Below are 12,208 nucleotides of genomic sequence, written 5' to 3'. Positions count from 1 at the left end.
GTCCACTTGGCCAATCCATCTCATTTGGGGTCTTCCTCTTTTTCTCTGACCCTCCACCTTAACAAACATGATGTCCTTCTCCAGTGACTGGTCCCTCCTGACAATATGTCCGAAGTATGAGAGACGAAGTTTGGCCATTTTGGCCTCCAAGGAGCACTCTGGCTGCACTTCTTCCAAAATTGATCTATTGGTTCTTTTGTTAGCTCATGGCACTTTCCTATTCTCCTCCAACACCATAACTCAAAAGCATCAATACTTCTACGGTCTTCCTTATTCAGCTTTCGCATGCATATGAGGTTATTGAAAATACCATGGCTTCGGTATGGATTTTGCCCATAGACTCCTTCAATATTGAAAGTTGATACATTTTTTCTTCAGTTCCTTCAGCTTGAGAAATGCTGAGCATGTTCTTCCCTTTGGGTTTTCTAACTCTAAGTCTTTACACATTTCATTATCTTTATCTTCTCAAGTTGCCCTTTGAAATTTTCTGTTCTGCTTTTTTACATCCTCATGTGTTTCATTCACTTTAGCATCTCTACGCTGGAGAGCAGGTTTCAGAGTCTCTTCTGACATCTGTTCTGTTCTTTTCTTTCTTTCTTGCCTTCTTAATGACCTTTTGCTTTCTTCCTGCATGATGTTTTTGAGTCATCCCACAACTCTTCTGGTTTTAGGCCATTAGTATCTAATGCATCAAATCTGTTCTTGAGATAATCTCTAACTTCAGGTGACATATGTTCAAGGTCATATTTTGGCTCTTGTGGACTTGTTTTAGTTTTCTTTAGCAAAAGCCTGAACTTCCATATGAGCAATTGATGGTCTGTTCCACAGTCTGCTCCTCGCCTTGTGTTGGCTGATGATATACAGTTTTTCCACCATCTCTTCCCACAGATATAGTCAATTAGATTTCTTTGTATTCCATCTGGAAAGGTCCATGTGTATAATTGTCTTTTATGTTGTTTAAAAAACATATTTTCAATGAAGTCATTGGTCCTGCAAAATTCTACCATACAATCTCCAGCATAATTTCTATCACCAAGGTCATATTTTCCAACTACTGATCCTTCCTCTTTGTTTGCAATCTTTGCATTCCAATCTCCAGCAATTATCAATACATCTTTATTGCATATTTGATCAATTGCAGAATGAAGAAGTTGATTGTTGTTGTTGTTGTTAAGTGCTGTTAAGTCAGTTCCCACTCATAGTGACTCTGTATCTGTATAGGGTTTTCAGGAGAGGCTGGCGAGCTTGAACCACCAAACTTCATCATCACTGGCTGGCAAATAAATTTGAATTAAATGGTATTAACTGGTCTTCCATGTAGGCCTATGGATATTATACTTTCATAGGCAACATTATATTTCAAGATACTGAGATGTAATCCATACTGAAGGCTATGGTCTTTGATCTTCATCAGTAAATGTTTCAAGTCCTCTTCACTTTCAGCAAGCAAGGTTGTATCATCTTCATATCGCAGGTTGTTAATGAGTCTTCCTACAATCCTGATGCCACATTTTTCTTCACAGAAACCAGCTTCTCGTATTATTTGCTCAGCATACATTAGATAACATTGAGAAGAATGGAAATTCCAATACACAAAATTGTGTTCATAAGGAACCTGTACATAGAGCAGAACAAAACAAATGGATACTGATTGGTTTAAAATCAGGAAAGGTTGCATCAGGGCTATATTCTATTACCATTCTTATTTACTCTGCATGTTGAACAAATAATCCAAGAAGCTGGATTATATGAAGACGAATTCGACATCAGGTTTAAAGGATGGCTTATTTACAACCTACAATATACAGATGATACAACCTTGCTTGCTGAAAACAATGAGGACTTGAAGCACTTGCTGATGAAGATCAAAGAATAAGCCTTCAGTATAGAATATATCTCAATGTAAAGAAAATAAAAATTCTCACAAATGGGCAATAATCAACCTCATGATAAACGGAGAAATGATTGAAGTTGCCAAAGACATCATTTTGCTCAGATCCACTACCAACACTCAGAAGCAGCTGTCAGGAAATCAAATAACATATTATATTAGGCACATCTGCTGCACAAAAGCTCTTTAAAGTGCTCAAGAGCAAAGATACCAGTTTGAGGACTAAGGTATGCCTGACCCCAGCCACGGGTGCTGCAGGATAATGTACTAGACCACAAGATCAGTTTGACCAACAAGGTAGGCAGTTCAAACCCACTAGTCCCTCCTAGGGAAACCCTGTACAGAGACAGAACTGACTAGATGGCACTTAACAACAATAATATGCTTGTGAGGTTTCTAGTGTGGCATTCTACAGATAAGCACTGGGTTGCACGGTTGGATTGAAATGCAAGGTCGGCAGTTCAAACTCACCAGCTGTTCCATGGAAACCTATGCATGGTTGCTATGAATCAGAACCAACTAGACTGCACTTAACAAAAACAAAAAAAATATATGCTTTTGAAAGTTGGAAAATGAAGAAGGAAGACCATAGAAGAATTGATGCATTTGAATTACGATGCTGAAGAATATTAAAAATACCATGGACTGCCAGAAAAAACACACAAATCTGTGTTAGAAGTACAGACAGAATGCTCTTTAGATGCCTGGATAGCAAACCTTTGTCTCATGTACTTTGGACATGCTATCTGGAGGGAGCAGCCCTGGAGAAGGACATCATACTTGGTCAAATAAAGGTTTAGCAAAAAAGAGGAAAATCCATAACAAGATGGCAGCAGCAGTGGGCTCAAGTGTAACAATGATTTTGAGAATTCTGTTGTCTATTGTGTCGCTATGAGTCAGAACTGACTTGTGGGCACCTAACAACAACTGTTAAGCTGCAGTATAGAAATGTACATGCATCAGCATGTCTATCACTGAGATCTTGGTGTCCTGGGAGCCCATACTCCCAGGACAAAAGGAAAAAGAAAGCTGAAAAATATTTGGCTCATAAACTTGAATGAATCTAATGTGTCTGCATACAGTTTTGCATAATACAATTATGTGGTTAATTAGAAATATTCTTGAAGGGGCTGTGTTCCCTGTCCAAAATAATTAGTTACTGTAATCAAAAATTATCTCTACTATTTAGATCTCTGATAAGTGGAGTACATTACTGTTCACAGCTAAAGAGAATACAGTAAAATGTGATTCTTTTTTCTTTTTTTTTTTTAAAGCAAATAATGCTTCTCAGCATCATGAAGCCTTTTATTATGTCTTAGGAGCTCTGGCAGCGTCATGTGGGTTACCAGTTAGGCTGCTAACCACAAGGCCACCAGTTTGAAATTACCAAGCACTTTGCGGGAGAAAGATGCAGTTTTTTAATCAGAATGGGCTTGACAATACATAACAACAGCAGCATAGTTGTCTTATAACTATCTAACACTTAGAAGTGCCTTTTTATTTGATTAAATTAGAAAGTGCATATTACTTTTACTTTACATGTTGATATCTCATTATATGAATATATAGTATATTGGCTTGCTTATCTTTGTTACAGAATAAGGGGATAACTTTCATTTTGGGTTAGTAGATCAAAATAAAAGCAAAGACAAATGAGCCTCTTTTCATATCTCCTGTAATATTATATTCATCTGTTGCTGAAAGATAAGTCCACTAAGTTGGAAGACACTATACAACAGCTGCAACAATGGACTCAAACATTTCAATGACCATGAAGCTGGCTCAAGCCCAGGTTAACATTTCATTGTATTATGCCTTAAGTTACCATGTTTCAGAGCTGACAGAAAGGCAACTAACAACAGCTGTGAAAATAGGAATGCTTCAAATGAACCTATTTGTATTTGTATATCAAATTCTCTGTAAGTGTGTCCAAGATTGGAAGCCAATAGCCAATAAATTGAGAATTAAACTGCTCATTTCCCTGACTAATTATACTTGCACTGGATGAGAGAACTCTCTAGATGTGCTTATCAATAGAAGGTAGATGGTGGTCAAAACCCTATACAGGGTCTTTATGAGTCAGAACTGACTCCACGGCACTTAACAACAATAACAACAGTAGTGACCTAGGATGGATATTTATGGTGGCTTGATTACAGCAATGACCCCAATTTGCTCAGGCTTTCTGTGTCATTTGTTAATGTCCACTCACTCAATAATTTGACTTGACCCTGTGATTTGCTTTGGCCAATAGAACAGTTGTTGTTAGGTGCCATCATAGTGACCCTCTATAGGGTTTCCAAGCAATGGCTGGTGAGTTTGAACTGCCGACCTGTGGTCCAGTGCTTTATCCCACAGCACCACACCAGGACTCCAACACAACAGTAGCAAACATGAAAGCAAAGACTTAAAGAACACTTCCTTTTTTAGACAAATTGACACTATGTAAATAAGCCCTACCTGACCTCTGAACAACAAGGTACACATAGCTCAGTCATTCCCATGATCCCAGCCAACAGGATCCAAACTCCAGACACGTGAGTGAGGCCATTACTAACAATCCCAGCAGACTTTTAAACCACTAAATTATGGGATAAATTGCTACACAGCACTAAACATATGAGGGCTTCAAAAGTTTGCAGAGAAAAGCTATTATCTTTCAAATCTGTTTTCCACAAACTTATGGAAGCCCCTTTGTATGTATGGTGTTGTTAAGTGTCATCAAATTAGTTTTGACTCACAGTGAACCTGAATAGGGTTTACATGGAATGGCTGGTGGGTTTAAAACACGGACCTTGCAGTTAGCAGTCCAGTGCTTATCGTACAGCGCCACACCAGGGCTAGATAACCTGGTATTGCTCCTCAGAAGACCTATACAAGGTCGCTGTGATTTGGAACTGATCCAATGGTACTTAAGAAAAACAACAGATGTTTTTGTTTTGCTATGTTGTTATAAAGTGCAGTTGAGTCAGTTCCAACTTACAGCGATCCTGTATAGTTTCTGAGGAGCAGCTGTTGAGTTCAACCAACTTTGTGGTCTAGTGTTTATCCTACAGCTCCACACTAAGACTCCAGAAAACATTAACATTTTCTTATCAGATATCTGCTGTTAAATAAAATTCATTGAGTAACCGGATTTTCGGTGTAGGAGACAGTTAGTTTATGATTCTCTTTCTTGGTGCTATCTATCATCTATCTATATCTATATGCTGAAATTGTCCTCATTCAGTATTAAACACTAACTAAGTGCCTGGCACAGTACTAGATGCAGAAAACACAATGGCGTATCAGCTGGACTCCTGTCTCTGTGTTCCCTGAGTTTACACTAATGTCAAGTGAGTGGGTGATTATAATAAACTGTGCCACTTGACTCTTCAAAGTCAAACTGGGTTCCAATGTTAACTCTATTTGTGTATTTCATCATATCTGGTCTTGGTCTTTTCCCAGAAATTTTAGAAATGTGAGATTCATTATTTCTGTTCATCAATAATTCTGTTTCTCCTCTGGGAGATTATGATAGTTAGCATTGCCCTTTCCACTTACGGTACATGGCAAAAGTTAGTGCAAATAATTTCCTTTTCTCTATCTACATTCCAGAGTCGTGGCAGGATGCTGTAGGATAAACACTGTACTGTTAACCACAGGGTTAGTAGTTCAAACCCACCAGCTACTCCATGGAAACCCTATTCAGGGTCACTATGAGTGGAGGGTACTTACCAACAACAATATACATACCTTTGCAATGTGACATGTAGCTCGTCCTAGCAAAAAGAAGACTGTTTCTCTACACGGATGCTCGACTTGGCCATGTGACTTGCTGTGTGACTCAAGCAGAGCCTTGAAAAGTATATCCTGTTCTTGGAACCCAGTAACTTATACCATGTGAATGAGCTGGACTACTTTGTGGGTAATGTTGGACACATGGTCTGACTACTCTGTATCCAAGCTGACCATCAGCTAGCCCATAGACACAGAGGCAGTCAGCTGACCATAAAATATGAGTGAGTACAACCAAAGCCAGCAGAACTATCCACCTGTGCTGAGTACAAATGACCATCCTACAGACATCATGAGTTAAATAAATGACTGGAGTTTTAAGCTGTCAGATTTTGCAGGATAATACTCTAGATCCAAGGTCAGTTTGAACAGCAAGGTCGGCAGTTCAAACTCACCAGCTGTTCCTCAGAAATCCTATACAGGGTCGCTATGAGTCAGAACCGACTCAACAGTACTAACAACAACATGCCCCAAAAGTGATCTGACTCATCGGGAGCACATTTTCTTCAGCCAGTGAAATGCGTCCCTTCTGGCAGAAATCTTTAAGAGTTCGAGTGTGATTCAGCATCATCTTTTTCATGCCATGGTGAATGGGGGGCTGCCAGATGATGCCACTTCAGAAGTCTGGGTTCCTGAACGGACACGAGCAGTTCTCCCATCCTCTCCCACACTTATCCTTGGAGGACAGACTGTGTAAAAAGTAAACTTTTGTTTTAAGCCACCAAGATTTTGGGTTCTTGTTACTGAAGCATAACCTAGCACATTCTAACTAATATAGAAATTGGTACCCAGAAATGGGATCGAGTTATGGCAGAAAACCTAAAATATGTGGCTGTGCTTTGGGGTTCAGTGGTGGGTGATAAGCTAGTCAGAAATATTTTACCACATATGGCATGAATTGCCAACTTTTCAACAATTCATGCTACTTGTGGTAAAATATTTGATAAAGCTATTGATGTGTTTTCCATTCTTCCCTCTTCTAACTAAGAATATTTACCATGGCTCTTCTGTCCCTGTTGCATCACTATATATTAAATTTGTGTGTGTTGGGGGTGGGGGTAAGAGAAGGAAGACAGGCACCTTGTCTTTTTAGGTCTCTATCCTGATGTGATGGAGCTCTGCTAGTGTAGTGGTTACAAATTGGGCTGCTAACATCAGGGGCAGCAGTTCAAAACTACCAGCTGTTCTGCGGGAGAAAGATGAGGCTTTCTGCTCCAGTAAAGATTTATGGCCTTGGAAACCCTATACAGGGTCGCTATGAGTCGGAACCGACTCCACGGCACATAACCACCACCTGATATGAGGCTGTAGGATAAGCACTGGACTGCTAACTGAACGGTCAGAAGTTCAAACCCACCAACTGCCCTTTGGAAATTTTATACAGGGTACCTATGAGTCACACCTGACTCAAAGGCACTTAATAATAGGAACCCTGGTGTTGCAGTTGATGGGTCGTAAAAAACCTTGGGTTTTTTTTTATGAAGATGCACAACTACATCTTCAATCTTGAGATAATGATGAACAAGGACACACGTTCTCCTAGAAGAAATAGAAAAGTGAACAAGGATAAGCCACAAAACAGGGAGGATAAAAATGAACTCAGAATTCATGAGAATTTCCAGGAAGAATTTGAATCTATTTCTCACAAACTTGTGCGTAAGTTTCCAGTAACATAATTGTCAGTTAACTTTGGGAGGCTTAGCTTCAGTTCTGCATCTTGCACATATACACAAACACACATATCGCTCCGGTGCTGCATTAATAAAATACAATTGAGTTTATTTTTAATCAAAAACTTTCTCCTAGCACAGCACAGATCTCATTCCATACCAGTGAAGGGTACTTGTCAGGGTACAGACATCTCAACGCATGGCTGCTCTCCTGTCGTTTACATTTGCGAATTATAAAGTTTCCCTTTTGGAGTTTCCACCCAACCATACCCCATCCCCTCACCCACCGGTGATAACTGTCGGTGAAAAAACTCTGCATCTTTTCCCCAATCCTTGCAAATATTCACACACGAGAGAGTTCTTCACTCTGGAAGCCGCAGTCACTGAAGGTGTTCTCCCGCTGAAGTTTGACTTACTTGCTCTTTCCCTTCAGAAACACGCGATGGCAGGGGTCTCGAAAAGTTTCCATCACTTAAAATACAAAGCGCAGCCTGAACTTGTAAAGGGCAGACAATTCTGTCGGCTGCCCTAGCCATTTCGTCGCGAAGCCTCTGGAAGCTAAACGCGTTCAGACCCAGCAACGCCCGAGGTGCGCAATCTTGGGCGCAGGGAGTGGCGGCGGAGAAACACAGGACCGGTGAGAACCGTCCTTCTGGACTACAAGGCCCAGCATGCATCGCGCCGCAGCAGAGAACTTCGCTTCGGGACTCCAGCGCAATGGTGCCTGGAAAGTGAAGTCTCCGGCCGTCCTGAGTCTAGTCGAGAAGGCAGAAAGGAGGAGTTGCTAGTCGTTGCGCGCTCTATTAGCGCGCAGGTTCCTGGCGGTTATTTGACTGTCTCGCTCCCGCTCAGGGTTTTCGCGGGCGGCGGGAGCTGTATGGCTCGCGCGAGTAAACTCAGTGGGGCGGAGGAAGACGGGCGTGGATGGGGAGGCGGGGTCAGCGGAAGCGGCAGGTTGCTTCCTTTTTCTCCTGCACCCTCCCCGCCTCTCCCTGAGGGAGCGGGGGGAGGGGGAGGGCCGGGCTGAGGGAAGGTAGTGACACGTGTCAATCAACCCCCTCCGGGGGGCGCGCGCTCCGGGGCTCGCGCTGAGGGCTCGCGCCCCTGCCTCGTGCCTGCGCCGCTCGTATGTAAATGAGGGCGCGTGACGCGGGACGCAGATGGACAAGGGAAGAGAGAGAATGGCCGCTGCCGCCGCCGCTGCTGCCGCCACCGCCGCCTCCGCTCAGTGCCGGAGCCCTCGGTGCGCGGCGGAGAGGAGAGGATTCCGGCGGGAACTCGACTCCTGGCGTCACCGCCTCATGCACTGTGTAGGTAAGACAGACACGCTGGGTTAGGCACGGCGAGGCGGCGCAGCCCACGGAGTTTGGGCTGAGGGGCTGAGTTAGGGCTTAGGTTCGGGTCAGTTCGGAGAGGAGAGCCGGGGGAGCGACGGCGGCGCGGGAGGCTGGGAGCTATCCGGCCTTTTGTCTGGGCTCCTCGCCCGGCGCCGGCCGCGCTCCTGCGTCCGCTTGGCGCCTGGGCTGCTCGGGAACTGTTAGTCGGGACCTGCCGGCCGCGCCCCCGGGAAACCGCTCGGCGCGCCCGCTCTAGCCCCGAAACTCCCGGGCGCTCTGGGCCGCCCACCGGCCCCTGTCAGGAGGGAGGAAGCGTCCGGGCGGCCCGGGGCGCCGAGGGGAGGAAGGCGGGTTGCTCCGCGCGCCTCCGGCCGCACACACACCCCCTTGTCGCCTTGGGGGCCGGGCCGGTCGGCGCGTTCGGGTGCCTACGATCCCAGAGACCCCCCGCCGGGCGCCCTCGGGGTTTGGGACCACGGGTGGACCAGTGGGGAACGAGGAGTGTTGGGGGCGTCGCCCGGGGGCGGGGGGCGCCCCACTCTGCCCTCTCGCGCTCGGCGGCGTTGCGGTGTGTACCCCTTTAAGAAGGAGCCGCTCGAGCGCTGACGGTTGGGATTTGAAGTTTTTCCTCCCTCTTTGGAAGTCTGGACGGAATGAGGGGGGGCGTTGCCATGGTAACTGCACCCCCCCTCCCCTTGCGGACGCCCGGACGACTCGGGTCCTTACTCGCTGTCATGTGATGGGCTCTCAGTGCACACACACACACACACACACACACACACACACTCAGCGCCTGCCCACCTCGTGTCCCCTGGCGCCTGCCTCTCCGGTGGGGTCTGACTGGGGTTCCCTGCAAACTTCGGGGCTCGCTCCGGGCGGCACTGGGGATCCCCCAACCGCTGTCTTCTCTATTGCTCCTGAGTGAAACGAAAGGTGGGAGCTGCGGTCCGGCAGGTTGGTGTGGTGGGCGCGGAGGGGCTGGCACCGATGAGACTGAGACGGGGTGTGTTTTGGAAAGCAGTTGGGCGTCAGAGAGTCGAGGGAAAGGACGACTGCACTTGTGGAAGGAGTGCGTGGTGGCCGCCCCGGCTCTCCGGGCCTGTCATTGCTGGCCTTAGGAGTTGGGGCAGTAACCTAGTGCCTGCGGACAAGCAGTCCTCTTACCTGGTTTCCCTGGACTCTGGCGCCGCCTCGCTGTACCCCACCCCTCCCACCCCCCAAGGCTCGGGTTTGCGCCTTGAGAACCTTTTTGGTTTTGAAAGCGCCCAGGAGGTGGTCGCTGGGCAAACTCCCACCACTTCACATCAGAAATGGGTAATGCCTGAAGGAGGGCTCTAGGAAAACGGCCCCGCAGGAAGGGTGCTCTGATTCGGGGCGTGTGTGTGATGTTTAGCAATTTGCTGTGGCTACCCTTAGGAAATAGGTTTTGGTCCTAACGTTAAGAAAACGTTGATGGCAAATAGCTCAAGTCAAGTGATTTTAGTTTTTTTTTTTTGGTTTTTTTTTTAAAGTGGGAATTAAAACCCTTCCAAAAAAAAAAAAAAATCAAAGTGTTTTTTGAAAGCAAATGGGGCTTAAAAAAAATTATAAAAAGATCTCTTCCCCTGAAACTGTTAAACAATTGTTAAGTTTTGTTAAAGCATCTAGACATTTGAGGATGTCTTTGGGCAGCTTTTACATTTTAGAATCTCTTGATTTCTCCACTCCTCTTTTTGCTTACTTAGATGTAAGTAGTAAGTATCACAAAAATATAAGTACTTTTGGAAAATAGTCAAATTCTAGGAATGAGAAAAATTTAACTGGATTTGATGGATAAAAATAAATGAAATATATTCTAGTATACCTGCTTGTATACTAAATCAAGGTACTCTGGTAGGTAGTGATTAAGAGTTGGGCTGCTAACCTCAACTTCAGCAGTTTGAAACTACCAGCTGTTCTGCCTGACAAAGATGAGGCTTTCTGCTCCAGTAGCGAGTTAGTCTCAGAAACCCTATACAGACAGGGTGGCACATTCACCACCACCACCAGTGTATGTCTAAAAAACAATCTCCACACTACATTTCTGATGTAATGTAAAATTATTTAGTAGAGGATACTGTGTGGAAAGAAATTTTCTGGAGCTTAAACTTTGAAAATTGCTTTCTACAGATTTAGTGAGACCCATCTCAGCTTTGTTAAGGAACATTTATTGCTGGGATATCTATGTGAAACGTATATTCATGGTATAACATGAGGAAAATGTACTTTGTATAATTATGTTTAATTACCTTTTGCTATTTATGTGCTTATATTCTTTGGAGTCTTGGTGTGGCCCCATGGGATAAAGCACTGGACCACAAGGTCGGTTTGAACCACAAGATCTGCAGTTCAAACTCACCAGCCACTCCTTGGAAACCCTATACAGGGTTCCTGTGAGTCAGAACCTACTCAAGGCATGGCACTTAGCAGTAACATTCTTTACTTTGTTTTGTAAATGGATTTACAAAAAAAGTCATGTTCTTTTTTTCTTGCATACATGTATTTATTTCTGAATTGAATATTTTTATTGCTTCTTATTGCTTTTATCTTTTGCTTTTTACCTTTATGAAGAAAATTATCTGAAAGTGTTATTTTAAAATGAAATATGGACTTATAGCAGCATCTCAGGGCTGCACAGTAAGTTAATAATGAAACCAGTGTTAAATTCCAGTTCTGATCCTAACTCTTTAAACTAGCTGGGTTCATTTTTGTAAACTCATGAAGTCTAGCTTTATAGGAACAATAAAAAGGTTTATTTTAGTTACCATGGCTACTTATAGTTAGTTGATAATCATGGTATGGAAAGAGATACACCATTTGTAGAATTCAAAGGGTGATCCTATAGGCTCTATTCCAATTAGTAGCTTTATTTACAATGTGATGCTTTTAATAATTTGATTATGTTTCTACAATCATCCTATACTGTGTAATTCTGAGTGCTTATTGAATATAGTAATTAGTATCGTGTGGGTTAATGTGCCGCACTGCAAAGTCTATTGGAATGGTACGATTGGTGGTTCAAGCTCACCAGTCTCTGCTCGGAAAGCCTATACAGGGTTGCTGTGGGTTGGAACCGACTCTACAGTACCTTATAACAACAATAAGCCCACTATTGGGAACACAGTGGCTTTGTAGGATAAGCACTGGACTGTGAACCACAAGATTCGTAGTTTGAGCCCGCCAGCTGCTCAGAGGGAGAATGATGAGGCTTTACAATCTCAGAAACCCTATACAGGGTCATTGTGGTTCAAATGGAACAGAAGGCCGATTTGAACTACCAGGTCGGTGGTTTGAACTCACCAGCCACTCCTTGGAAACCCTATACAGAGTCGCTATGAATCAAAACTAACTCGTCTGAACTTAACCAACCACATCTTATATATTCCTTGAGATCTGGGACTTTATCTATTATCACACCATGACTTACTGAATAATGGTGGTTGTCTGCCAGGGAGTTGGTTCCGACTCATCGTGACCCTGTATAGTTGTTGTTGTCAGGTGCCATCGAGTCGGAA

The 12,208-nt window shown here is 44.0% G+C and overlaps 1 protein-coding gene across 2 annotated transcripts in view; it reads left to right on the top strand.

The window, feature by feature from the left end:
• The first annotated feature begins 8,392 nt into the window (after window positions 1-8,392).
• Window positions 8,393-12,208, top strand: part of LCORL (ligand dependent nuclear receptor corepressor-like) — a 293,246-nt gene continuing 289,430 nt past the window's right edge. Inside the window, exon 1 of one of the 2 annotated variants that reach the window (XM_006872488.1) lies at window positions 8,393-8,652. In XM_006872488.1, the coding sequence (XP_006872550.1) occupies window positions 8,499-8,652 (154 nt within the window). In that variant the 5' untranslated portion in view covers window positions 8,393-8,498. The remainder of the gene's footprint in view (window positions 8,653-12,208) is intronic. The other variant, XM_006872489.1, reaches the window with a different exon arrangement.

The sequence above is a fragment of the Chrysochloris asiatica genome, unplaced genomic scaffold, assembly GCF_000296735.1.
Source record: "Chrysochloris asiatica unplaced genomic scaffold, ChrAsi1.0 scaffold00200, whole genome shotgun sequence".
Lineage (NCBI taxonomy): Eukaryota > Metazoa > Chordata > Mammalia > Afrosoricida > Chrysochloridae > Chrysochloris > Chrysochloris asiatica.
This window is presented reverse-complemented; position numbering and strand designations above follow the sequence as displayed.